Source organism: Chiloscyllium punctatum, chromosome 8, assembly GCF_047496795.1.
Source record: "Chiloscyllium punctatum isolate Juve2018m chromosome 8, sChiPun1.3, whole genome shotgun sequence".
NCBI lineage: Eukaryota > Metazoa > Chordata > Chondrichthyes > Orectolobiformes > Hemiscylliidae > Chiloscyllium > Chiloscyllium punctatum.
The window spans coordinates 89,016,329-89,041,382 of record NC_092746.1 but is presented as its reverse complement, the minus strand read 5'-3'; the positions used below and the strand labels follow the sequence as shown (position 1 = coordinate 89,041,382).

At 36.7% G+C, this 25,054-nt stretch overlaps 1 protein-coding gene across 1 annotated transcript in view; it reads right to left on the bottom strand.

The window, feature by feature from the left end:
* Positions 1-395: 395 nt before the first annotated feature.
* Positions 396-25,054, bottom strand: part of rab18a (RAB18A, member RAS oncogene family) — a 44,808-nt gene continuing 20,149 nt past the window's right edge. Inside the window, exons 3-7 of the mRNA XM_072576018.1 lie at positions 23,893-23,954; positions 6,188-6,260; positions 5,873-5,991; positions 2,699-2,765; positions 396-2,219 (exon numbers count right to left, since the gene is read on the bottom strand). Coding sequence (XP_072432119.1) covers positions 2,044-2,219; positions 2,699-2,765; positions 5,873-5,991; positions 6,188-6,260; positions 23,893-23,954 — 497 coding nt within the window. The 3' untranslated portion in view covers positions 396-2,043. The remainder of the gene's footprint in view (positions 2,220-2,698; positions 2,766-5,872; positions 5,992-6,187; positions 6,261-23,892; positions 23,955-25,054) is intronic.

Below are 25,054 nucleotides of genomic sequence, written 5' to 3'. Positions count from 1 at the left end.
AATTAATACAGCCATAATGACACTGGGTAGTTCACTCAACACCAAAGACTGAATTTGGGACATTCCAGCTTAATACAGCTAACTATTTAAAATTGCCTGAACTATTTGATGAGCTTGATCAAGGAGTAGCGTAGCACTTTTAAGTAAAGCTACAGACCTTTCAAGAATAATGAAATGCGTTTAGCAGAACAAAACCCAGCTGCGACACTTGATTCTATATCATGTTAATCATGTTTATGCTATTTGTAGAAACAAACAGGCTACATCACAAAAGGAAGTGCCAGAAAATATTCTACCTAATAAGAGAACTAAATTACAAAATTGTTAATGGTTTGGAACCATTTAACAGTTATTTTAAAAATAACTCAAATGAAACACAGGATTAAGTGTAGATATTTTCTAATCAACCTGTTCGCAGTTTATTGCATTCTACAAAACAGGCCACAGTAAATATATTGAAAAATGTATCATGTATGAATCACTGATCAGAGTACAGAGTTCAAACAAAATAATATTGAAGCACCTAACATTTTGCATTTCCTAAATGCAACTTAAAAAGCACATAATTTCAATGTTATCTTCAATACAATTGCATGCTCTGAAATCTAGCTTAATGAAAACTTTGAAGTGGTTATTCTTTTACAGAAATAAAATTTCAACAGCATTGATTTCAAGAAGATTATTAAAGTGAATGGGATCGTACATAGTTGATTCAATAGTGCTGCCCAATAACTGAAACACCTAAACTTATTTCTACATATGGCTTTTCAACCTGCCCAACTCAAACTCTTTAGTCTTTTCTTAAGAAATGTTTGGATTATTCAAAGAACTGCAGCAAAAAGCATCTAATGTTATTAATGAAGAATGAAATTGAACAGCACAGGGATTACTTACTTACATCTCATTTATGATAACACACTTCAAATTTAGATTTTCAATTTTCAGCAAATGTACAGTGCAACAACCACCACTGCAAGTGAGCTACACCTTTAACAACTGACATTTTACAATTACTAACCAATCTTCAATTTGCATATCTTAAAAACATTTAATGATTAAAGAAAATATTACAGTTTTTCTATACAATACTTACAAAGTGTAATCAATAACGTACTTCTATAATAATAGTGTCAAATGTATACACATACATTGAAGGCAAGATTAAAAAAACATTAAATGCAGTTTAGCATTTAGCTAACTGAAAAAGTCAAATATTTCCAATTGTTTTTCCAAATGTTTCCTCCCTTTGGTTAGCACAGAACAGCTTCTAAATTCATCCTATGGTATGGATGCTACAAGAATCGTGTAATTCCATCATTTCAAGAGTTACAATTCACGTGTCTGTGTATTGGAATGCATTTGTTAAGCACAACCAGTAAAGTGATAAGTTTTTAAAAAACTCAGCAAGATTTTATTAGAACAGTCTTAATTACCAGTTTATGAATGAAAGAATGTTATTTTAACATCTGATACAAGCTTACTGTTCTCTTGCATTTATAAGATGTTTATTCAGCTAGACTAACAGCAGTGAAAATTCAGTTATAGTGAAGCATTTTAACACCAAAGTGTTCCCAACACATACCACATACACTCCAAAGTTCGCAAACCATATGAAACATTTCTGAGGTTGGGGGCTGGGGAAAGACATAAGTAGCTCAGCACTAAAGTGTGTAAAAACACAAACAAAGAAGGAAGAAAATATATTGCATCTACAATGGGCAGATTGTTTCTCGATGAAACTAGACCACATGAACATGTACACATGAACCCTGACCCCCTCTGATGAAAACAGTTGCAGAGAGTTTTAATATGTAACTGTTTCAAATTATGAGGATATTTTTGACATTACAAGCAAAATGTTTTATGAATACTGACTCTAGATTGCATGCCTAACACTAATCTGGCTTTGGGCAAATTATTGGGGATTATTTTACATGATGTGAACAAAGTGTGCAAACTGCAATGTCAACTCTAGATTTTATACAAATAGCTCACCAATTGTTTAAAATTGGCAAGAGATAATTTCATCATAAATTTGACAGTTTACAGCAAAGAGCAATATCCACCACAAGAACCTCCACTGTTGGCGTCAGGCGAATCAGATAATCTAAGTCTACTATTCTGACTCTCACTTTCCCATAAGCCTGGAGTCTGAATAATTTTTTCAACGAGTTCTTCAAACGCACACTGCACACCATCACGTGTTTTTGCACTTGATTCTGGAAAATAAATGTTTGATAAAGATTCAGATCACATTTGGTGTGTTTTGAAGTGCTCAGTAAGTTACTTTCAAATGTGAAGAAAAATACAAGTGTACAGATGCATAAGAGCATATTGTAATTGTTTAACTGCAAGTGAATAAAACTAATCACATTCAATGGTTGTTATGCATTGTAACTAAAATAAATACAATATACACCAAAACAAAACTATCAAGTGGTTCTAGCAACACCTAAAGGAATAGACAACCACATCTTCCTCATCAGATATCATAGGCCTGCTCCACAAGTCTAACTTAAGTTGATTTCCAGCATTGACCTTTTTTTTTAAATCTAGCAGAAAGGGAACAGTTAAATTAACCATTAAGTATATTCAATAACAATTGTTGAAAGTCCTTATATGCTCCTCCAACTACTCTTTTTCCTCATTTCCGCCCAATTCAAAAACAGAAATTCACCAGTTACTTCTGCGAACCTACCTATAAATAACATAGAATGTTTCCTTGCAAACTTGAGGCCTTCATTCCGGTCTACTTCACGGTTTTCCTTCAACAGAACAGCTTTGCATTAATAAATAAAATAATCATTTTTTAAAAATGTATCTTACATAAACATCATTGTAACTTTAAATTCTGTTGCAATGATAAGAATTCAAAAAGAATTTTGCAGAGTAATTAAACTATTTAAATGTTTAATGTAGAAAAACAACCTTAAAAAGGATGCTACGCCCAGAAGAGAGCCTGAAAAGGAAAGGAAGGTGCAATCCTAGTGCATGTCATCATAATTAATCCCACACCCCACTAGGACTGCAATTGCTATGTGGACCTCTGCTATAGCTGAGGTATAAAAAGGTTCTTACTCCAAGAAACACAATGATCAGAAATACCAATTATCTTTCACATGGACGCTGAATAGCTGTAGAAGAGCCATAAATATAGGCCAAAGTGATGACTTAAATGCATACCCACAATAAGAACAAATTACCTGATTACAGTAAATACAAATTTCTTATTCTCAGGTGCTTCTTATTGCGCCAGAAAAAAATTAGTGTATTAAAACTCTTTTGTTGCACAGTGATAGTGTGCCTACTTTTGAATCAGGAAATCTGGGTTCAAGTGCCACCTGCTCCAGAGGCATATCATAACATCACTGAACAGGTTGATCAGGAAATACTTAGAACACAGTCAGAAAATGTCACAGGGATAGTTTATAAAGATAAGATCTTGAAGTCAGCCTCTCTGATTACTAGCATACAAGCACTTGTTATTTTGACAAGTAAAATGAATTAACAACTCAAAAGACATTTCATATATATTAAATCGGGGGTACAGAATGTAATTTTAAAATGTGCCTAATTTGGTATGAATTTGATAGAACTTGCGTAATTTGGTAGAAAGTTGGAAGAAAGCAAGAAAACAAAGTGTAAAAGTATCTTGAATTCCAATGGAAGACACAGAAGTGTCAATAATTGCCACGTAAAATGAAAAACTTTGCAGTATTATTCCACTGAATCGGAGACAAATCACACTTCTTAATATCTTCTGATGGGCATGGGTGATCACAAGAGACTTTGTGGAAGATCTAAAGTAGAATCATTTATTTTTATAATGCTCAATGACTTCTATTTTGATCTCCAAAGTGTTGGTATTCCTTGCATTTGCAGTTTCAAAATTGCAGCAAATTTTAATTGAGGTCATTGTTTTGTTCAAAGACTCACCACAACAACAAACTCGACAGAACAGGTGTTTAGCTACTATATAGAAAGAATTAAATTCCAAATACAGTGGTCAGCTCGGGCTATCACAATACATAAGATAGTTTTAGAAAACTGCGCGCCTGTTACAGTACAGATCTATTAAAATTTTTTTTAAAATGAAATGCAAGAAAACTGACAAGCTAATTTTGGAAATCAACTGCTGTTCATAAAAATATTAGTCTTTTTCGCCAGGCAGCTGCTGCTGTGTATTTCTAGCATTTTGATCTTAGTTCAAAATTGAAGAATCACCTATTAGTAAGTTTAGACTTTTCAAATTAAAGAAACAATAAGCAGCCATTCAAAATTTTAAGAGAGGAGCACAATTTATATAGTTTATATGAACCAATAACAGCATACTTTAAATATTATTACATGTATTTATTTTCCAATACTGGAAAGATTTTAGTGATTAAGTTTGTACTTGAACCTGATACCAATGTCTGAGTAGGTGGTCATCGGATAATATTCTGAGTTCAGATTGTGCAAATTGAAGCAATATTCTTTGTGATAATTCAATTACATTCTAGTTTTCAAAGATAGCCACCAATATATAAGCATTTAAAATGAACTTCAACACAATCAAGATTCATTAGAAGGCAGTTGAAACAAGCAATATCTGAAAGGAAAGCAATGTGATCACAGTTAGCTAATTACTGTTAAGGAAGATATGGATACCTGTATTGTGAAAGTGCTCTTATTATTAAAACTATTAAGCAACACCAGAAACATTTTAGTTGGTGTAGGAGCGTTCAACCGATTTTTAAAAATTGCAAAGTGCTGGCATTCTGATTTGCAAGGATTGAATGGTCCCAACACAAAATGACCAGCAGTACAAGAAATTATTACATAAAGCTTGATATAGCATCATTCAAAAGGAAACTTTAAAATTTCTATACAAGCATCTATATAATCAGCAGCAAGCAAGAACATGCCTTGAGGCAGAGCACACATGAAGGATGAAGCATGCACACACATACATAAAGAGTCTCAACAGCAATCAGTCTCCCAACTATCAGGTTAGTCTGGACTATGGAAAATCCCCGCATACATAAACAACAAACTTCGAACTGCAGAGAAAAAACCATCGGACTTTGCTTTTACAGTGAAAACACTCTGTACTGTACATTGCTCCATCTACTGGCTTAGCCGTGCAGCATGTTGGGAAAAAGAGCATAATGCAGATAGACATGCTCAAATAACTAAGTTCTATTTCGTTTTAAATACAAAATACTCAGCTGCTAATGCTACCAAATTGCCTGAAAATATTTATGGACTAAGAACAGGCACTATTAAGGAACAAATCCCAACTCTACCATTGAAAAGGGTATTTCAGAAACAACTTACCAGTATATACTCGAGTAAAAGTCGATCTCATAAAAGTCGACCCCCTACTTTTGACCAAAAAATTTGGAATTTTCCATACATCTTGTGTAAAAATTAACTCTAATTCTTCACAGCTAACAGAGCAACATTTGAGAGTGAAGGTATTATCCTGTACATAAATGTTACAGTGAGGAAATGAATTTGTTTTTAGTTAGTTTATTCGGTTGAAAAACTAAAACAACAGATGAGAGAAAACGGAGGGAAATAGTAAGAATTTGGCACACAAGTTTAAGACACATCAGGTCAGCGTCCGGTGGCAACTTTTTTTCTTTATTCATTTAGTTATTATTTGGGCTTCTGCTCATTATAATATATATATAAAATATATATATAAATTTCAGCCCCTCAAAAGTAGGAACCACGTAATAGTTGAGCCTTTAAAAACAGTCTAAAAAATTTGACTTTTGCATGAGTATATATGGTACTTATAAATAAGATTTGAGAGGCATAACGTTATGCAGTACAATAGACTAAAAACAAAGAAACGTAACAAAATCTAAATTGCTGCACTTACTTTATCAATTTTGTTTCCGACTAGCATTTTCACAATATCATTTCTTGTGCAATATGTCTCCAGTTCATTCAACCAATTTTCTAATTTTACAAAGGTCTCTCTTCTGGTCACGTCATACACTGGAAGAAAAGCATTTCCAAATTTATTATATGCAAATAGTTTAATCTTGAAGACAAAGCAGTATTGAATGGATTGTTTATTGGACTGCAATATATTTGGGACTTCATATCTAAAGCCTATTTTATGGTAGAAAAGGTACATTGCTAAGAAATTTGAAAGTATTAATACATGGTATGTATGAAATCAGACGTTTACCTAAAATAACACCTTGTGCCCCTCGGTAGTAACTAGGAGTCAAGGTCCTGAACCGTTCCTGGCCAGCAGTGTCCTGAAATCAAAGAACAATGACATAAAATGATGACAGTGGTGTCAGGTGGAGTTGAGAGAAAAGAGTTTTGTATTTGTCATTTCGTTGCCTTGTTACTTTTTAATAGTTTACAGTATTAATATTTGGCTAAAGCAGAATAAAATTTAATTAAGTGCTCAGCTGGAATTTTTTGAAAAGTTGAAACAAAGTTAATTTTAGGTGTTCATTATATCTTCTGTAAAAGAGAAATATACAACCATATTTCACCTACTAAACCATTTGTATGAAACAATAGCTGGAACCTCTAAACTAGAAATGAAGTCACTTTTTAAATGTAAGGTAATAAATATTTTATGCTTGAAATCCAATTTCATTAGGAGAAAATGAGGACTGCAGATGCTGGAAAAGCACAGATCAGGCAGCATCCAAGAAGCGGGGGTAATCGACGTTACGGACCTAAGCCCGATGAAGGGCTGAAGGGTTTATGCACGAAACGTCAATTCTCCTGCTCCTCGGATGCTGCCTGACCTGCTGTGCTTTTCCAGCACCACAGAAACTTGATGTTTGGAATTGAAGGTCCAAATAAGGACTGAAGACAAAACATTTCTGTTAGTTTCAATTTTTAAACTACTGAGAGCTTTGTCTAAAATACAAACTCAGTCTTGCTCGCTTCATTTATATTTTCATTTAACATATATGTATTTTGACTTCATTACTACTACTTGAATACATTTGTTATGCTCAAACAGCTGCGTCTTAGTAATCCTGAGCAAGTCTATTTCATCCAAGTAAATTAAAAAAAATTTATGGAAAGAGTGCCAATTTTAAATGTGACTGTGTCAAACAGATGAAGATTTTAAAAATAAAAGACGACCAATGATAACAGTACCTAAAAAAAATCCTAGAAAGTGATGCATTAATGTTGCAAGCATGTTTATAAAGGTAACAGACAGACAGCACAAATGGGAAGCTTCTGCATTTAGTGGCATGGATTAACATGGAGAAGAATAACAAATATTGTGTGGAAAATTCTAGCAAGTAGAATTAGATTAAGTATGTAAGCGTGCCAATGCTAAACGAATGGTATATGCTTCACCAACTGTAAAGGGTTTTTCACTTATTGCTAAATCCAACATTCTAAAGCCCAGCAGATTCCACTTGTCTTAACAATGACAGCATGAGGATTTGAGCTCACTAATGTCAGAGTAACAAACCCATAATTTGGCTGTAAGCGCCCCCCTATGGCTAAAAACAGCAACAGCCAAAGTCTATGGGTTTTTTTAAGATACAACCTTTATAACAGTCAAGAATTCTTAAACTATTTCTGAAGATTGAACGCACCCAAGCAGCCAGTAGCATAATTTTAAACATTCCAGATGGTGATGCCAGATGATCTTATAAAACGAGCTACATTGGTAAGACGACAGATTTTTAAAAAGTGACCTCATGGAATGGTAAGGAGATTAATTACAGAGCGAATGATCCAAAAGTTTGTCTAAATTGTCAAGAATTAAATGTGAAGTTGAGCCAATCCAAGAATTTTACTTGAAGGATACAGAAGCAATTAAACAAAAAGAATGGGTGGGACAGTTTTTTCTGAACTCCTTCATTTTTGAGAGCAAGACAGTTCTGATAGTGATCCATATGTAACATAACTGGTTCCAGAGGGTGAAAAGATTTATAAACAATAAGACATTCTTAGTAGCAAGGAAATCATTACAGCTAAGCTAGTACATATGCCCTTGATTTTAACCATTCCTCAAAATTAGAGTTGAAATCTGAAACTCTACCTAGATTTAAGCAATATTCATAGCAGAAGACATGAACACTTGTTCAACCAGAAGGGCGAACAAAACCCAATTTAATCACATGTTAACTCCAGGGCTGTGAAAGGTTATCACTTACTCTATGAATTTTGTGATTTTATTTGATGGCTTTCAAACCTATCCAAATGTATAATGTTATGAACAACACAGCTCAAGTTAACAGAATTCTGTTAAACAAAGACTTAGCAAGAGTGGACTGTGACAAGGTAACTGGTTCAATTGCCTCCGTGAACTTTTGTTCTTTCTAATTAATGGTAATCTCAAATCTTAACACACTCTCCACAGATGATACCCACCCTGCTGATTATTAAACAGCATGTTTTGCTTTTATTTCTAGATTCCACAGAATTTTACTTTTGCATTTTTAGATATTGTCTTTAGTAAGCTTCTATCTGAAACAAATCATTCTGGTAATTTATTCAGGTGATTCAAAATAAATTAGCTTTACTACATAATTGCAGACCATTCATTTTAGATTTTGTACTCCATTGAATACCCTGGTGGCATCAGGATCTCCAATGATGGTTTGGCAAATCCGCATCTGAAATGTACTAGATCCTAATCAGGAAGCATCCTTGCACTGGGAATTAAATTTTGCATTAAAGTTTGCATTAAATTTTCCTCATTCAGACACTACTCATACGGCACAAATTAACAGGTACAATTGCTAATCAGCAGATATCAGTTGGATCTACTAATGTCAGGAGACCAAGCTCAGTAAATGTTTTAAAAAGGGCAGAGAAAGAAGTTTGAGGTAACTAACGCATTGCTAACGACAGGCCAAAATGAACATTTAGTCACTCGAGACTGAATTAACTTTGCATATTCCCATTTACACTCTTCAACAATTGCCCTTTCACCATAACATCTTTATAAGAACACTAAATTTTGCTCATGTGAAAACACATCAAAAACATAGCTGCTCATCACATCTGACCTCTGTAACATTTGTATAGCTATTTCAGTGCAGTTTCTGGTCAAAGGTAAACCCGAGGATATAAACAGTGGAGGATTTAGTGATGGCAGTGCCAGTGAATGTCAAAGAGCAATTGCAATACTCAGATGTTGGAAATGGACATTACCAAGCACTTGTGCATGTTGCAAATGTTGCTGTTTGACAGCCCAAGCCTAGATATTGTTTAGATCTTACACCATTTGGACACCTACTGCTTCATTCTGAGGAAATGTGAATGGTGTTAAACATTGCGCAATCAGCAACCATCTCCACTTATGTTATAATGCAGGGCAGGTTATAGATGAAACAGCTGATGATAGCAGGGCTTAGGACATAGCTTTGAGGAACCCCTGCAGTGATATCCGGAAGTTGAGATGGCCAACTTTCAACAATTAACTTCCTAATCATTCCAACGAAATCAGATATAAATTATTGCAAACTTTGTTGCAATGATAAGCCACCACCGACTGCTAATTTGGTTTGAGTACTCTCCAATGTACCTGTAGCCAGATCTGCTCCAGGAGACCGTGCAGTCAGACAAGAAGTGTTTAAGGATCAAATTTGGTGTTTAGCTTTAGTACTGCACAACACAAGGCTTAACAAGTTTGTGCCCACCTCATCTAAACCTATTCTTGTACTTGCTTCTTACACTGTTTATATTTCTCCAAAAAAAAATTATTGGCACGTAGGCTTCATCAAAACAACAATCAGGTGTTAGTGAGCTTTACTTTTGAAACACTACAGACAGTATTGGCTAGGGTACTCCCATATGACTATTTGGCAAAGCACAGTGTGATTAAAGACAGTCAGCATAGCTTTGTGAGGGGCAGGTCATGCCTCACAAATCTTATGGAGTTCTTCGAGGTGGTATCAAGACAGGTCGACGACGGTCGAGCAATGGATGTGGTGTATATGGGCTTCAGCAAGGCATTTGATAGGGTCCCCCATGGTAGGCTCATTCATAAAGTCAGGAAGTATGGGATACAGGGAGATTTGACTATCTGGATTCAGAATTGGCTGGCTGACAGAAGGCAGATAGCAGTTGTAGATGGAAAGTATTCTGCCTGGAGGAGGGTGTTGAGTGGGGTATCGCAGGGCTCTGTTCTTGGGCCTCTGCTCTTTGTAGTTTTTATAAATGACTTGGATGAGGAGGTTGAGGAGTGGGTGAGTAAATTTGCAAATGACACAAAGGTTGGAGGGGTCATTGATAGTATCGAGGGCTACTGCAGGCTGCAGTGTGACACAGACAGGATGCAGAGCTGGGCTGAGAAATGGCAGATGGAGTTTGACCTGGATAAACGAGAAGTGATAGATTTTAGAAGGTCGAACTCGAATGCTGAATATATAGGATTAAAGACAGGAGTCTAGGCATTGCGGAGGAACAAAGGGATCTGGGTGTGCAAGTACATAGATCCCTCAAAGTTGCCACCCAAATGGATAGGGTTGTTAAGAAAGCATATTATGTTTTGGCTTTCATTAATAGGGGGATCGAGTTTAAGAGCCACGAGGTTTTGCTGCAGATCTACAAGTCCTTGGTGAGACCACACTTGGAATAGTGTGTCCAGTTCTGGTTGCCCTATTATAGAAAAGATAAGGAGGATTTGGAAAGGGTGCAAAGAAGGCTTACCAGGATGCTGCCTGGACTGGAGGGCTTGCCTTATGAAGAAAGGTTGAATAAGCTTGGACTTTTCTCTCTGGAGAGAAAAAGAGGAAGAGAGGAGACCTGATCGAGGTGTACAAGGTAGTGAGAGGAATAGGTAGAGTCAATAGCCAGAGACTTTTCCTCAGGGCAGGATTGACTGGTACAAGAAGCCATAGTTTAAAGATATTAAGGGGAAGGTATAAAGGAGACGCCAGGGTAGGTTCTTTACGTAGAGAGTTGTGAATGCATGGAACGTGTTGCCGGTGGTGATGGAAGCAGAGTCATTAGGGACATTTAAGTGACTGCTTAAATGTGAATCGAGGGGTGTGTAGGTTAGGTTATTTTATATTAGATTAGGAATAATCCTCGGCACAACATGGTGGTCCAAAGGGCCTGTTCTATGCTGTACTTTTCTATGTTCTATGATATATAAGAATTTCTAAGATTTTGAGCTAGCGCTAAAGAACAGTACATGCCCAAAAGCAAGAAAGTGTGTAACTTGGAGGTGACTGTGTTCTCATGCATCCTGTCCCCCGCCACTGCATCCTGCAAATATATGCAGTGACCAAGGCCACTGGTGTGGTTAGTTAAATTAATGGACCAGTCGCCAATCAAGACACCTGTTGTGTCCTGAATGGTGAATTCTTTGAATGTGGTTGAAACTACACTTGTACCTACACAAGTAGAGAATGCATGGTCACAGTTCTGATTTCTGCCATGTAGATGGAGACACATCGGATGGTGAGTCACTCACTGCAAAATATCCAATTCCTGACACAAATGTAGCACCTATACAGTGTGTGCTATCTGACCTGAAATTCAACAGGATCATAGTAACTCAGCAGTATGTTGAAGGTGGGTCAGTTTGCAAGTGTCACTGCACATCAACGGAAGTGTTCAAGATCCCTCTTGCTGGAAATGGTCATAATCTGGCAGCATAAAATGCTACTTTTCACTTTTCAACCCAGCTTGACACTGCCCAAAACTTGCAGACTGTGGGCATACAGTGCTTCATTACCCATTTAATTGAAAATGAGGGTGAAATGTGATCATCAGCCAAGATCACTGATGACATTGCTTTGAGACACCCTGCAGGGATGTCCAGACACTGAAACTATTGGCTACTCCACAACCATCCTCCCTATGTCCCAGGTATGACTCCAGCCACTTCACAGTCTTTCCTTAATTTACATCAGCTTCTGTTTAAGAATTCCTCTCAATAGCACATTTCATTAAGTGCCTTGATGCAAAGTGTCTTGCTTCATTTCTGGAATTCTTCTCGTATCGTGAAACCCAAATCAAACATTGGTAAACAAGTGCTATTTATTTCATTCTGCTTCACCCTTTTGTGATGGATGATGTCAAATCTAAATCAGAACCACTGATGTCACAAATATCATAAATTATCCCTTATCCTCATTAGCTGTATGAAAAACAAAAAACTTGATTCACAAATGCATTTCTTCCTCTTTATTCTATGTCAAATACTTTTTTTAAAAATTAGCTTTCTACAAAGGAACAATAAAACCACATAAAACCATGGCAAAAAGGTCTTTTTAAATTTATGCTTCCTGGGTTTCTAAACACAAAACGACGCTTGTATAAACTAGTCTGACGTCCTACTGTAGTACTAAATATGCCTTACAATTTGAATGAAATGTTAATCATAAGCCTGGTCTATCCTCTCAGATACACACAAAAGACTCCATTATACTACTGTTGCAAGTGAGCTTTCCCAGTCTCCTGATTAACATTTATCCCTCACTTGAAAACTAAAATCAGATTAGCAATTGTCACACTGCTATTTGAGACTGTAAGAAAATTTGCCAGCGCTGCCTGTACATTTCTTCAAAATGAATTTTAGAGCAATACAGACCGGAACTGTGCTATTTTACAAACAGTAGCTAGGCAATGATTTTTCATACAATACATTCTGCATTTCTACCTTGCACCTGGTTGATGCTACCCCGCAAGAGTCATGTAAAAGGCAGGTACCACTAAACTGGAATACTGAGATGGAGCACAAAACCAATTAAACTTTCATTCAATAAATAGGCTCCTTAGCCATAATGAGATGTTTTCATCCATGCAATTGTCAAAAAGACACATGGCACAGGAACAGAATTAAGGTATTCATACCATCTAGTCTGTTCACTTTTTAATGAAATCATGGCTGACATGATAACCCCAATTTCACTTTCCTTTCTTTTCCCATAACCATTCATTCCCTTGTTGATTAAAAAGGAATATCAACCCTGAATACTCTCAATCAGCTGGCTTCTACAACCCTTTACAGTAAGGAATTCCATAGACTCATTCCCCTCTAAAAAGGAAGTCCTCCATATCAATGTGTTAAATGGTTCGACCAGGCAAAACTGAGGACTGCAGATGCTGGAAACCAGAGTTTAGATTAGAGTGGTGCTGGAAAAGCACAGCAGGTCAGGCAGCATCTGAGGAGCGGGAAAATTGATGTTTTGGGCAAAAGCCCTTCAGGAATGGCTAATGAAGGGCTTTTGCCCAAAATGTCAATTTTCCTGCTCCGCTTTTCCAGCACCACTCTAATCTAAATGGTTTGACCTTTCACTGAGATTATACCACTTTTGGAGTGTTGCATTCCAATTCTAGTCTCCTTCCAATTGGAAGTATTTGTGAAACTTGAAAGAGTTCAGAAAATATTTGCAACAATGTTGGCACGGTTGGAGAATTTGAGCTAAAGAGAGAGGTTAAATAGGCTAGGGCTGTTTTGCCTGGAGCATTGGAGGCTGGAGGGGTGACGTTATAGAGGTTTATAAAATCATGAGAAGCATGGATAGGATAAATAGACAAAGTCTTTTCCCTGGGGTGGGGGAGTCCAGAACTGGAGTGCGTAGGTTCATGGTGAGGGGGGAAAGATATAAAAGGGACCTAAGGGACAACTTTTCCATGCAAAGGGTAGTGAGTGTATGGAATGAGCTGCCAGACAAAATGGAGGAGGCTGGTACAATTAACAGCATTTAAATGGCATCTATATTGGTATATGAATAGGACGAGTTCAGAGGGATACAGGCCAAGTGCTGGCAAATGGGACTAGATTAGGTTAGGATATCTGGTCGGGATGGACCAGTTGGACCGAAGGGTCTGTTTGCAAGCTATACATCTCTATGACTCTAGAGGAAGCTGGTGGAGGTCAATGGGAATTTGATTACATGGAGATAGTTGACAAGCAAGCAAAGTGAATAGTGCAGTAGATGACGCATTCAAATAGATAATTATGGAATTATTTTGGAATTGGGGAAATACCCATAGCTTTGAAAAATTCTTGTGTGTTTCAGTTTAACAGTTTTGCAGAAATATTGGCTGAAATTGGATGTGTTTTTCAGTTTTTCCTTACTAAAGGAGATGGTTTAGAGCTATTAAGAAATATGTTACCTAAGTGTGAGCAGTTTAGCTAGTTAGTTCCAGACCAGACATGTTTGGTTACAACCAGGGAGGAGTTATTTGAAGCGGAGAAAGTCTAAACACCAAGGCTCCAAGGAAAGGCCATCAGTTTCTCAAGACAGGGAATTGAAGCCACAGTTAAATTAAGCCTAATAAATAAGAAAGACATGGGAATTTTCTCTGGTGTGCAGTGCTTTTGAGATTAACAGGATTGTATTTTACCATGTGTTTCAAAATCATAAGAGAATTACGTGTGAACAGTTTATTATACTTTTGCATAATAAATTTGTTTTTTGTTGAAACTAACTTGCAGCATTACACAGACTTGTGTGTTGGTGAAAGACCTCACTAAAACCAGCAAATTAACAAAAGATTTATTAAGCCATATTCCACTCTGGGATCTGATTTGTTCAGTGATAAGAAGCTGAGGATCACATAATATATTGTAAATAACTGTGGTCCCAGCACTGATCCGCTTGGTACTCAACTAGTTATAAGTTGCCATTGTGCAAAGGACCCTTTTATCATAACTCCATTTTCTAATAGTTAGCTAATCTTCTACTCAGGCTAATATGCTACCCCCAACCCTGTAGGTTCTTAACTTATTAAGCAGGCTTACATACACAACCTTATCAAAATGATTTTTGGAATCTCAATATATTGCAGCTAATGATTCACTTTTATCTTGCTTGGTGGCGCCTCAAAACATTTCAATAAATTAGTTAAGCATTTCTCCTTCGTGAAGCTATACTAGCTCTAATTGATTATAATATGGATTTCCAAATTCTGGATTAGTGGCGCTGGAAGAACACAGCAGTTTAGGCAGCATCAGAGGAGCAGTAAAATCGACGTTTTGGGCAAAAGCCATGGATTTCCAAATGCTTTGCCGTTACATTGTCTATAATAGACTCTAACTTCCCAATTAAACTAACAGGAGAAAAGGCAAGTATTGCATCAGTCCGCAAAACATCAATTTTAGACTGCATGTGAGATCACTACAGACAGAAACATGATTTAAATGTTAAAGCCACAAACAAAACCACCAGGCTGGACATGAAAAATGTTATGAAGATTCAAAATGTACTGATCTCAACAGCAAAGTCAAAAACTAACAACGTAACTTTGAGACAATTATTTTAGTACAGGACAATTATAAATTAAAGGCAAATTCTAATTACGCAGTCAAACATAGATTGAATATCATTGCAGAGAAATGTCTTTATCCCTATTCTTATGAAGTTCAATATCCTGCCTGGTATTACACATTTGCTTTGCTGTTAAATATCACATACATATGCAGACATATACATCTCCACACAAGCATGTGCATATGTATATAAATAACTTTCACTCTAAATTCTTAAACTCAAATCAGGACACATTACATTTCCCACTAAGCTATGAAAATCATTTCCATTTGTAAGGCTTTTTTATTTCATCATTTTTGTATCAGACAATATGGTGAACAGAATCATACTTTAGCCTCCAGATACTGTAAGAATATATTTCATATGGTGCACTAAGAACCTACAGAAATAATTCACAAATCTGAAACAATGAACTAACTAGTTTCTGGGGGCCATTATTTACCACTAAAACTGATGCAATTCTTGTAATGTTATTAAAGAGTCCAAATTTTTATTTGGACTATTCATGTGAAGTTAAATATTTTAATTTCAATAGTCAAATGAGCAGTCATTGATGTTAGCAAAAGGTTTCCAGTTGATATTTCAAAGATACATTTTGCAGCAAAAGGATGAATCATCACTTTTTTGTTTTACAGTCATGGCATACAGTTCTTACAAATGTGAATATTTACTGTTGAATACAAACCATTTTGTATTGACTTAGTGAACTTAATAAAAAGGTATCAGCAAAAGTTCAAGTTAATAAACAGTCACAATTTGTGCCTAAGACTGAAATGTCACCAATTATATAAGTGTGCTGTTTCAGTCAATTAAGCTTAGAACTTTGTATTTGCATATGAAAATGATTCCAAGCTTCACAACAGACCACACTGAGCATTAAAATTCTTTACAGTTTAGTATGCAAGGCTCATGACTGAAGTAAGTTGATTATGGTTTAAGGGTGAAATGCTATTGTCAGTGGAATTATAATAGTACATAATTTTAGAGAGATGGGGAACAAAACAATTGGCAGAAAACCAGAAAAACTAATCATGCATTTTGCTACACATTTAGCCAGAGTCATATCCAAAATAAAACTTAGGGATAATAATTTTCCTGTGTTTTACAGATAAAATATTTAGAGAGAAAAACAGCAATGACAGGTCAAACCGAGGCACTCTATCTTCTGGTGGTCAATTAAAATGAAAGATTTTTTTGTTAAAGAAACATCAAAATAGATTTAGACAAATCTATTCAAGTGTTAAAAGCAAAGACCCAGAATTCACTTCAACTGTGAAATTAACAATGAACACCATATTTGAAGTGCTGTACTGCCTGATCCTACAGTAATGAATTTATGCCACAATTTTCTAGCAAGTTTAAAGATAGTGAACAAGTTGGAAGAGGTGAAACAATGTCTACTACAGATCCATGGAGCCAGGAATTTAGGCTGTTTTTGCAAACAAGCTTAGAACTTGCATTGTCTGTATGTAATGTGAAAAGTTGCTTGCAGTTGTTGACATCATTATTAGTGGTCAAACTTCACTTTCAATTCTCCACAGATTGGCAAGACTCAAATCATAATTTTAAATGCACCAAAAAAAAATTCAAACTGAACACGCACACAAAGTGCGTGTGCAGCTAACTTTAGTTTCTAATGTGTTATTTTAAATTTTGCCGACATCAATTACTTATCAATTCTAAATATATGCTGGGATATTGTTCCTAATTCAGAACATTACTCCATGGCTTATGATAAGTAAGCCTCTGGGAGGGAACTGTCTGAATAAAGCTAAGTCTATAAGAAAAACTAAACAATCAATCAAGTTGCTAGCAGTTATGTTCAAACTTTAAACTTTTAGCAGAGATATTTTCTTTTCTGGCATTAAACCCTAGACCTACAAGATATTTTAACTGCATTCTCGATCCTGCAATAGATCATTTACTAAACAATGTATTATTTGCAAAACGTACACAACCTTTAAAACAGCTGCCCAGATGCAAGTCTTGTATTTACAATATACATGCACAATCTGACAACCTTGATTTTTGACTCAATTCTTACTCATGTTTCTGAATCAACAATTCCCCACTCCCAGTCCATCCACATTCCCCAGTTTGTCATAATCCAAGATGTGAAACTGGGTCAATAGTATGATTAGAACACTGTGCCCTTTACCCTTTCCATAGGTGTTCTGCCAGAGAACTTAAGTCATGCTTCAACAGCTCCCTGTTGGATGACCAGATTCTTGTTTCACGTTACAAATCAAATTGCCATGTTCTTGGAGAATAACCACAAGAAGGGACTTCTGCCAATTCTCTTGTGAGAAGCAGCCAAGGTAGTTATTAGAAGCAATACTACATCTCCAGAAAGAAATTGAAAGCCTTGGCCTCCTGAAAAATTCTGGAGGAAAGGACTAAAACAGCTGCAGTCATCAAGAGTTCATATTACTGAATTACAGGCTCAAATGAAGTGGATGCTCTCCTGATCATACAGGGTATTCATTCAGTTCACAATATTGATTGTTACAAATACATAGACAAGGCAAAATACTTTCTGGCATATACACAGTGTACAAAAATCTGAGCTGGGCTATTTCCCTGATGCACTGTTAGGAAGATCAATCTATTTCTGAATCCAAGGCAATCTCTCTGGAATTTTAGTAATTCAATTTTGATCTCAGTTAATCTATATCAGGTGCTACAATAGTCATAAATTATTATTCTTAAGTAATTTGAAAAAAATGTTGATTGATGCTTGTTGATTTTTTCACTGGAAAAAGTCCAAAGGCTTAAAGCAGACAGGGCAAGCCCCGATCCAGAAATATTCCCCATAGTTTATGGTAAGTATTTGCTCCTGAACTGGCTGAGGTACTTGCAAATAGTGATCCAAAATAGCAGCACTAGTATTATTTGACATTAGCTGGAGTAGCAATAGTAGCATCCATCAAACTCATGGAGGTTGGTCAGTCAGAATTTACCCTTCTCAAATACTACTAAATTTCATTTTCATACAGGTAACCCTAAGTTTATTTCTAATTATTCATTCTACTTATTTATTATTTAGTGTTAAGAATTTTTTAAAAATTGTAAAAAGACAATGACAATGACAGATAGAGTAAAAACAAAGCATTGGAAGGATCAGAGATAACAATCAGAAGCAAAGAAGCTCACTAAAAAAAATCAAGTTCCTTGAGTTTATGAACAATAAACAATTACTCAAGAACATTAACCCAGTGAAATCATAACTGATTTAGTGAACGACTAAGGTCTATTCCATTATTCCACTGACATGAACAGAACCTTCAAGTGCCACTAAGTCTATGTTCTCCCATGTGGTGTGACATGCAAACTATCAGAGACTGCTAATTACCTTACAATCATGGATTGACAAGAATGTTAATTCTAACATTGCTAGTCTAGTTCTGAAAATCATGGAAAATGTTACAATTTGTTGAATGAACTGTATTTTGATTTTTTAAATGACATACTTACCTGAATTATTACCAAGTGCCTTACTGACTGTGAAAACCCAATTTCATATTTGTGGAAATATCAATCATGATTTTAAAAAAATTGATGTTTTTAAAACAAGTCTTTATTTCTGTTTTAGCTCTATCTTAATACAGCTCACATTTATTTTGCTACCTTAATGATATTTCAAAAATTAAGGATTTTAAGTATTTCTAACTTTGTACCTTGGTTTGAGTGTATTTCAGGTTTCATTAGTTGCTTATCTCTGCCTGCTGACATCAATGCTGCTGCACACCAAGACATCCCCTTGATTTGGTATCAGATTCAAACTATTATAAGGAATGGGAAAATTGCCATCACCGAAACTGCTGGATTTGTGTCTTCAATTTTACTTGAGATCAACAAGCAGAATCCTTGCTTGAAAACTGACCACAAAAATCCACATAATTGTGGCATGTAAGATATGGAGTGCAACAATGTTTACGTAGTGCATTCTTATCTGGAAGTTATTTCTGGCTAGTCAATAGGGGAAGAATCTTATAGTGGCAAAAGCGATCTTGGAAGCCAGCTAGACCCTCATCATCTCTTTTTAGGAAAGCCCACCCTAGCCTTTGCCAATCAGGCTCTCAACAGGTTAACTGCAAGTCTTCTGTGAGACAAAAAACTCAAGGCAGAACTGCCACCCGTCAACTGCCAGGCATTTGAGGCTGGCAGCTCTTTGGCATTTAGCAGCATCATTGGGAAGGCTGTGGCTGGACTAATCATTTACTAGGATCTGGCAGGGATGCCAGAAACCAGATGAAACTCAGGGACATATAATTGTCATGTGTTAATTAAGTGATAGGCAAGTGAGAACTGGACTAGATGTTGACAGGGTGAACAAGTAATGAATATTGTTGAAATTTTGTTGTGCAAGTTGAAATAATATTCTGTACTATAAAAATATATGTCTGGACTCCATGTAACCAACCTTCAATAGCTGGTGCCAATGACTACATTCAACAAAGCCCTCAGATCAAGGAAGTGAGAGGTGAGGATCATGGTAGAAGTAGCAAAGACAGGGAGGTAGCTCTCAGCATACACCACCATCCCTGATGCCAGCTCCTGCAATTAGAAACTAAATACTTTGAACAAGGCCATAACTTCCAATAGAAAGGACATATTGCAACAGATGTACTAAAATAAACAAAAGAACTGTCAAATGGAGTTAAACATTACTTTGGTTTCCTCTCTCTAGCAATGTCAGAGTCAATCATGTGGTGGAGAACACAATTCTGCTCCTAAAAAAGCAGCTCCAGAGTTAGGTTAGATTAGATAAGATTCCCAAAAGTATGGAGACAGACCAACAAATCCACACATACTCTCCAAAGAGTAACCCACCCAGACCCATTCCTCTACCCTACCCCTGACTAATGCACCTAACACTATGGGCTATTTAGAATGGCCAATTCACCTGACCTACACATTTTTGGATTGTGGGAAGACACTGGAGCACCTGGAGGAAATCCACACAGACACTGGGATATTATACAAACTCCACACAGAGACACCCAAGGTGGGAACCAGGTCCCTGGTGCTGTGAGGCAGCAATGCTAACCACTGAGCCACATAGACTAAAAAAAGTCTATAGACTAGGTTATAGACTAAAAAACAGGATCTCAAAATTAGTGACCTCCAGATTACAAATGCATCTCAATAATTAATACAAGAACAACCAGATTAGAGGAAGGAAGCACTCAGATTATTGGGGAAAGTTTTAGGATGGTAGTCTTCAATGCAGACAGATCAGGTAGAACTGAATAGAGGAGATCAATAACTTCAAACGTTAACTAAAATCTAAAACAAAACACTTGCTTTTACATTCCATGTTTCACAATGACAGAAAGTCACAATGGTTTCATAGCCAATAAATTATTTCCAAGTGTATCATTACTATAGCAATGCACAAAACAAGACAGTCAGTCAGTTTGTACACAGCAAACTCCTACAAGGAGCAATGTATTAATGATCAGATCATCTGCTTTTATGATGATTCAAGGTTAAATATTGACCAGGCACTGGAATAACTCCCCTGCTCTCCTTGAAACAGTGTGATATTACCTCTTACATCAGGCGGAGAGTCGAATGGGGCTTGATTTAAAGTATGACATGGAGGATAGCATCTCCAACAATGTATTTTATTCTGCATTCTTTCATTTCCATTCAAGAAAATACAGCTTTTGAACTTGTTAGCCCATTTCAGAGAGCAGTCAAGAGTCAACCACATTGCTTTGGGTCTAGAATCACATGAAGGATGGTCCAGGTAAGAACGGCAGGTTTCCTTCCCTAAAAAGAGGTTTTAGAACAAATGATAACTGCCTTGCCATGATCACTGACCCTAGATATCAATTCCAGAGTTATTAACTTAAATCAAGTTCAACGAGTGTGAAGGCATCTCCCAGAGTACTGTCATCTGGATTATTCGCCCATTGACGTCACCACTAATTCTCCATTTCAGTTGAGCATAATACCTGTGCCGTGCTGCATTACTACACTATGAGTTTTGCATTAAAGTCTGGGTGCAGAACTGCATTTCTGTTCCCCACTAACAATACTTTGGTTTCCTCTCTCTAGCAACGTGCACCTCCATTTGGCAGTTCTTAGAGTCATAAAGTTGCAAAGCACATAAACGGACCCTTCATTCCAACATGTCCATGATGACCAGATGCCCTAAATTAGTCTAGTCCCATTTGCCAGCTCTTGGCCCATATACCTCCAAACCCTTCCTATTAATGTATCCATCCAGATGCCTTTTACATGTTATTGTACCAGTCTCCACCATTTCCTCTGGCAGCTTATTCCATACATGCACCACCCTCTGCATAAAAAAGTTACCCCTTAGTTCCCTTTTAAATCTTTCTCTCACCTTAAACCTATGCCCTCTAGTTTTGGACACTCCCACGCCAGGTGAAAAGACCTTGCTATTCACCCTACCCATATCCCTCTATAAAGTCACCCTCAACCTTAGATGCTCCAGAAAAATAGTCCGGCCTATTCAGCTTCTCCATATAGTTAAAACCCTCCAATCCTGGTAACAACCTTCTACATCTTTTCAAAACCTTTGAGTTTCACAAAGTTCTTCCTACAGCAGGGAGACCAGAACTACAAGCAATATTCCAAAAGTAGCCTAATCAATGTCCTGTACAGCCGCAACATGATCCAACTTCTATACTCAATACATTGACCAATAAAAGCTAGCATACCAAACACCATTATTATACCTACCAGAGATTCTACTTTCAAGAAACTATGAACCTGCACTCTCTTTGTTTAGCAACACTTCTCAGGACCTTCCAATTGAGTGTATAAGTCCTGCAGCAATTCACATTTATCCAAATTATCCATCTGCCACTCTTCAGACCACTGGCCAATCTGACCAAAACTCCATTGTACTCTAAGGTAGCCTTCTTCACTGTCCACTACACTTCAAATTTTGGAGTCATCTGCAAACTTTGTAACTATACCTCCTATGTTCACAACCAAATCATTTATATAAATGAAAAGCCATGGGAGAAAGTGAGGACTGCAGATGCTGGAGATCAGAGTCGAGAGTGTGGTGTTGGAAATGCATAGCAGGTCAGGCAACATCGGAGCAGGAGAATAGACGTCGCCAGCATAAGCCCTTCATCAGGCATTTCTGAAGAAGAGAGTATACCATGAAAAGCAGTGGACCCAGCACTGATCCTTATGGCGTACTTCTGACCAATAGGGAAAGTACTATCAAGCGGACCACAGCTGAGAGAACAAAGGGCTGAATGCTGCAAAATCTAGCTAAGGATCACTTTTGGAGAGTTTCATGAAAGGTTTACTTTTATCATGGGAACTATTTCAGCTTCGTGAGCTTTGAACAAGTCAGCATCATTTCGTTATACTAAAACATCCCTTGCCATTGCACAGACATCATTATGAAGAGGTATGGATTCAACTTCTGGAATCCAAGGCTGACTTGAAATGGATTTTTCAGCTAAGATGTCAGCTAATGCTTTCTGAAATTTCTCTCTCCTTTGCCAATCTTGGCAGAGTTGCACTTTTATCTATAGGTGAGCTTGAAGTTTGTGCTTTCTTTTCAAATTAAATGGACTTACAATAGACTGATGAGTTCTAGAGTTGACATCATACTTAGATCTGGAATGCTGGATGCCTTTCACATTTCAATATTCGAAATGCCTATTACGTCGATTTCGAAGCTACTTGGATGCTGCCTGAACTGCTGTGCTCTTCCAGCACCACTAATCCAGAATGCCTATGTTTTTAACCCACTCAACACTATGCCTTTCGCTCAGAAGCACCATGAGATGCCAAGTGACTTAAGGAAATAACAACAAATTGTATGGCTATACTCAAACTATCCTGCTTGATTAAAAAAAAGGTATTAGATCTTTTTACTTGTAGTTTCTCATGTTGCCTTAGTTTTACGGCAATACATTCACTATTATGGTAATTAAAACAAAATACTGTGAATGCTGGCAATCGGAAATAAAAACGAAGTGCACGAGAAACTAAGCAGATCAAGCAACATCTGTGAAGCAAGACACAGTATTAACATTATCAGTTTAATAGAACCTGATAGACCGAACCATTGTGGAAAGAGTCCTTACTCTCGAAACATTAACTCGATTTCTCTCTCCAAAGATGCTGCCAGACAGAAGTTTCTCTAGCACTTTGTTATGATAATGTTGCTGCAATTAGTCACTGAATACATAAATTTGTCACCATATTAACCCTAAACAACGCTTAAAGTCCAATCAGAAAGCAACAGGTTAAGCTCGATAGTTGGCATTGCTTTTTGAAACAGATAGTGGCAAGCAATATTTCAAAGCATTGCCTTGAATCATGTGAAGAGAAATAACAAAACAGGATTGTGATAAACAGATTACAAATATTACATGATTGAGCTGTTAAAAGGGTCAAGCAGCCTGGAAAAAAACAAAAGTCACCAGAATACATTCACTGCACTAATAAATGGACTGAAACCAGGAATTAGAGGACAGCACTGCTGGCACTGAAAATTAATTGGCGATGATGTTGCTGCCTTTATGGACAAGTCCATACAATTTTATGGTATAATTTTACCCAGACCAGAGATTCCTCCTTCAGAACTTTAAACAGGGCTAATCTGTTGTCAAATACAGTGCAATCTAAAGAACACTCTTTTGAATTTGTTTTGACTCACCCATATTGCAAGTTTTGCTTTATTTCCATCAACTGCAATTGTTTTTACTTTGAAGTCAACACCTGCATAAAAACACATGCATAAACTATTAATCTTAATTCTGAAATAAATTACATTATTTTGTATTTAATCTGAATCATGATCAATCCCACTGTTTTACATACAAATGTATGAAATAGGTGCAGAAGTAGTATTTTAAAACTGGGGTTTGTTTTTTAGCCGGGAGTCAACAGAGGATCACAAGCAAAGAGATAATGGACAAATTGATCTTGGTAGCAGTTTGTTTTAGTGCTGCTGCCTATATCCTATCAGGTGCACAAGCAATAAACGGTATAGATTAGAGCTTTTGCAATAGGAAGGAGAATAGGAATTAAATGATGTTAAAAAGATGGAAACAGGTAGAGAAAGGAGCAAAGTTTGTGGCTGGAAAAGGAGTTTTTATTCAGCAGTCAAACACAATAGCTTCAGTTTTCTCAATACTGAGGAACAAGATGCTGAGAAAATCTTTTCTTTGCACTTTGTGAATTAATGTAATCATCACTTCCACAATAATTCATTAATATTTTCTCTCTAAACAGGCTCTGAAGTTTAATTCGTGCATATTTTAAAATCCAAAATAAGCATCTGCAGCTTATATTTTTTGATTTGATTTATTATTCACATGTACCAAGACACAGTGAAAATTGCTGTTTTGCATGATATCCAGGCAAATCATACCTTGCCTAAGTATAACAGGGTATTAGAATAGAATATAAAATATAGCATTGGAGCTACAAAGAAGATGCAGAGAAAGGTGAACTCTAAAAATGAGAGGTCCATTTAAAATTCTGACAACAGCAGGGAAGAAGCTGTTCTTGAATTTGTTAGTACATGTTTTCAAACTTCTGCATCTTCTGCCCAATGGAAGAGGGTGAAACAGAGTGTAACTGGTCAAAGTTTGTGAGAAGATTTGTAGCTCGGGTGCTTATTGCTGTGGTTCTGTTCTCCGAGCTGGGAATTTGTGTTGCAGACGTTTTGTCCCCTGTCTCGGTGACATGCTCAGTGCTTGGGAGCCTCCTGTGAAGCCCTTCTGTGATCTTTCCTCCGGCATTTATAGTGATTTGTACCTGCCGCTTCCGGTTGTCAGTTCCAGCTGTCCGCTGCAGTGGCCGGTATATTGGGT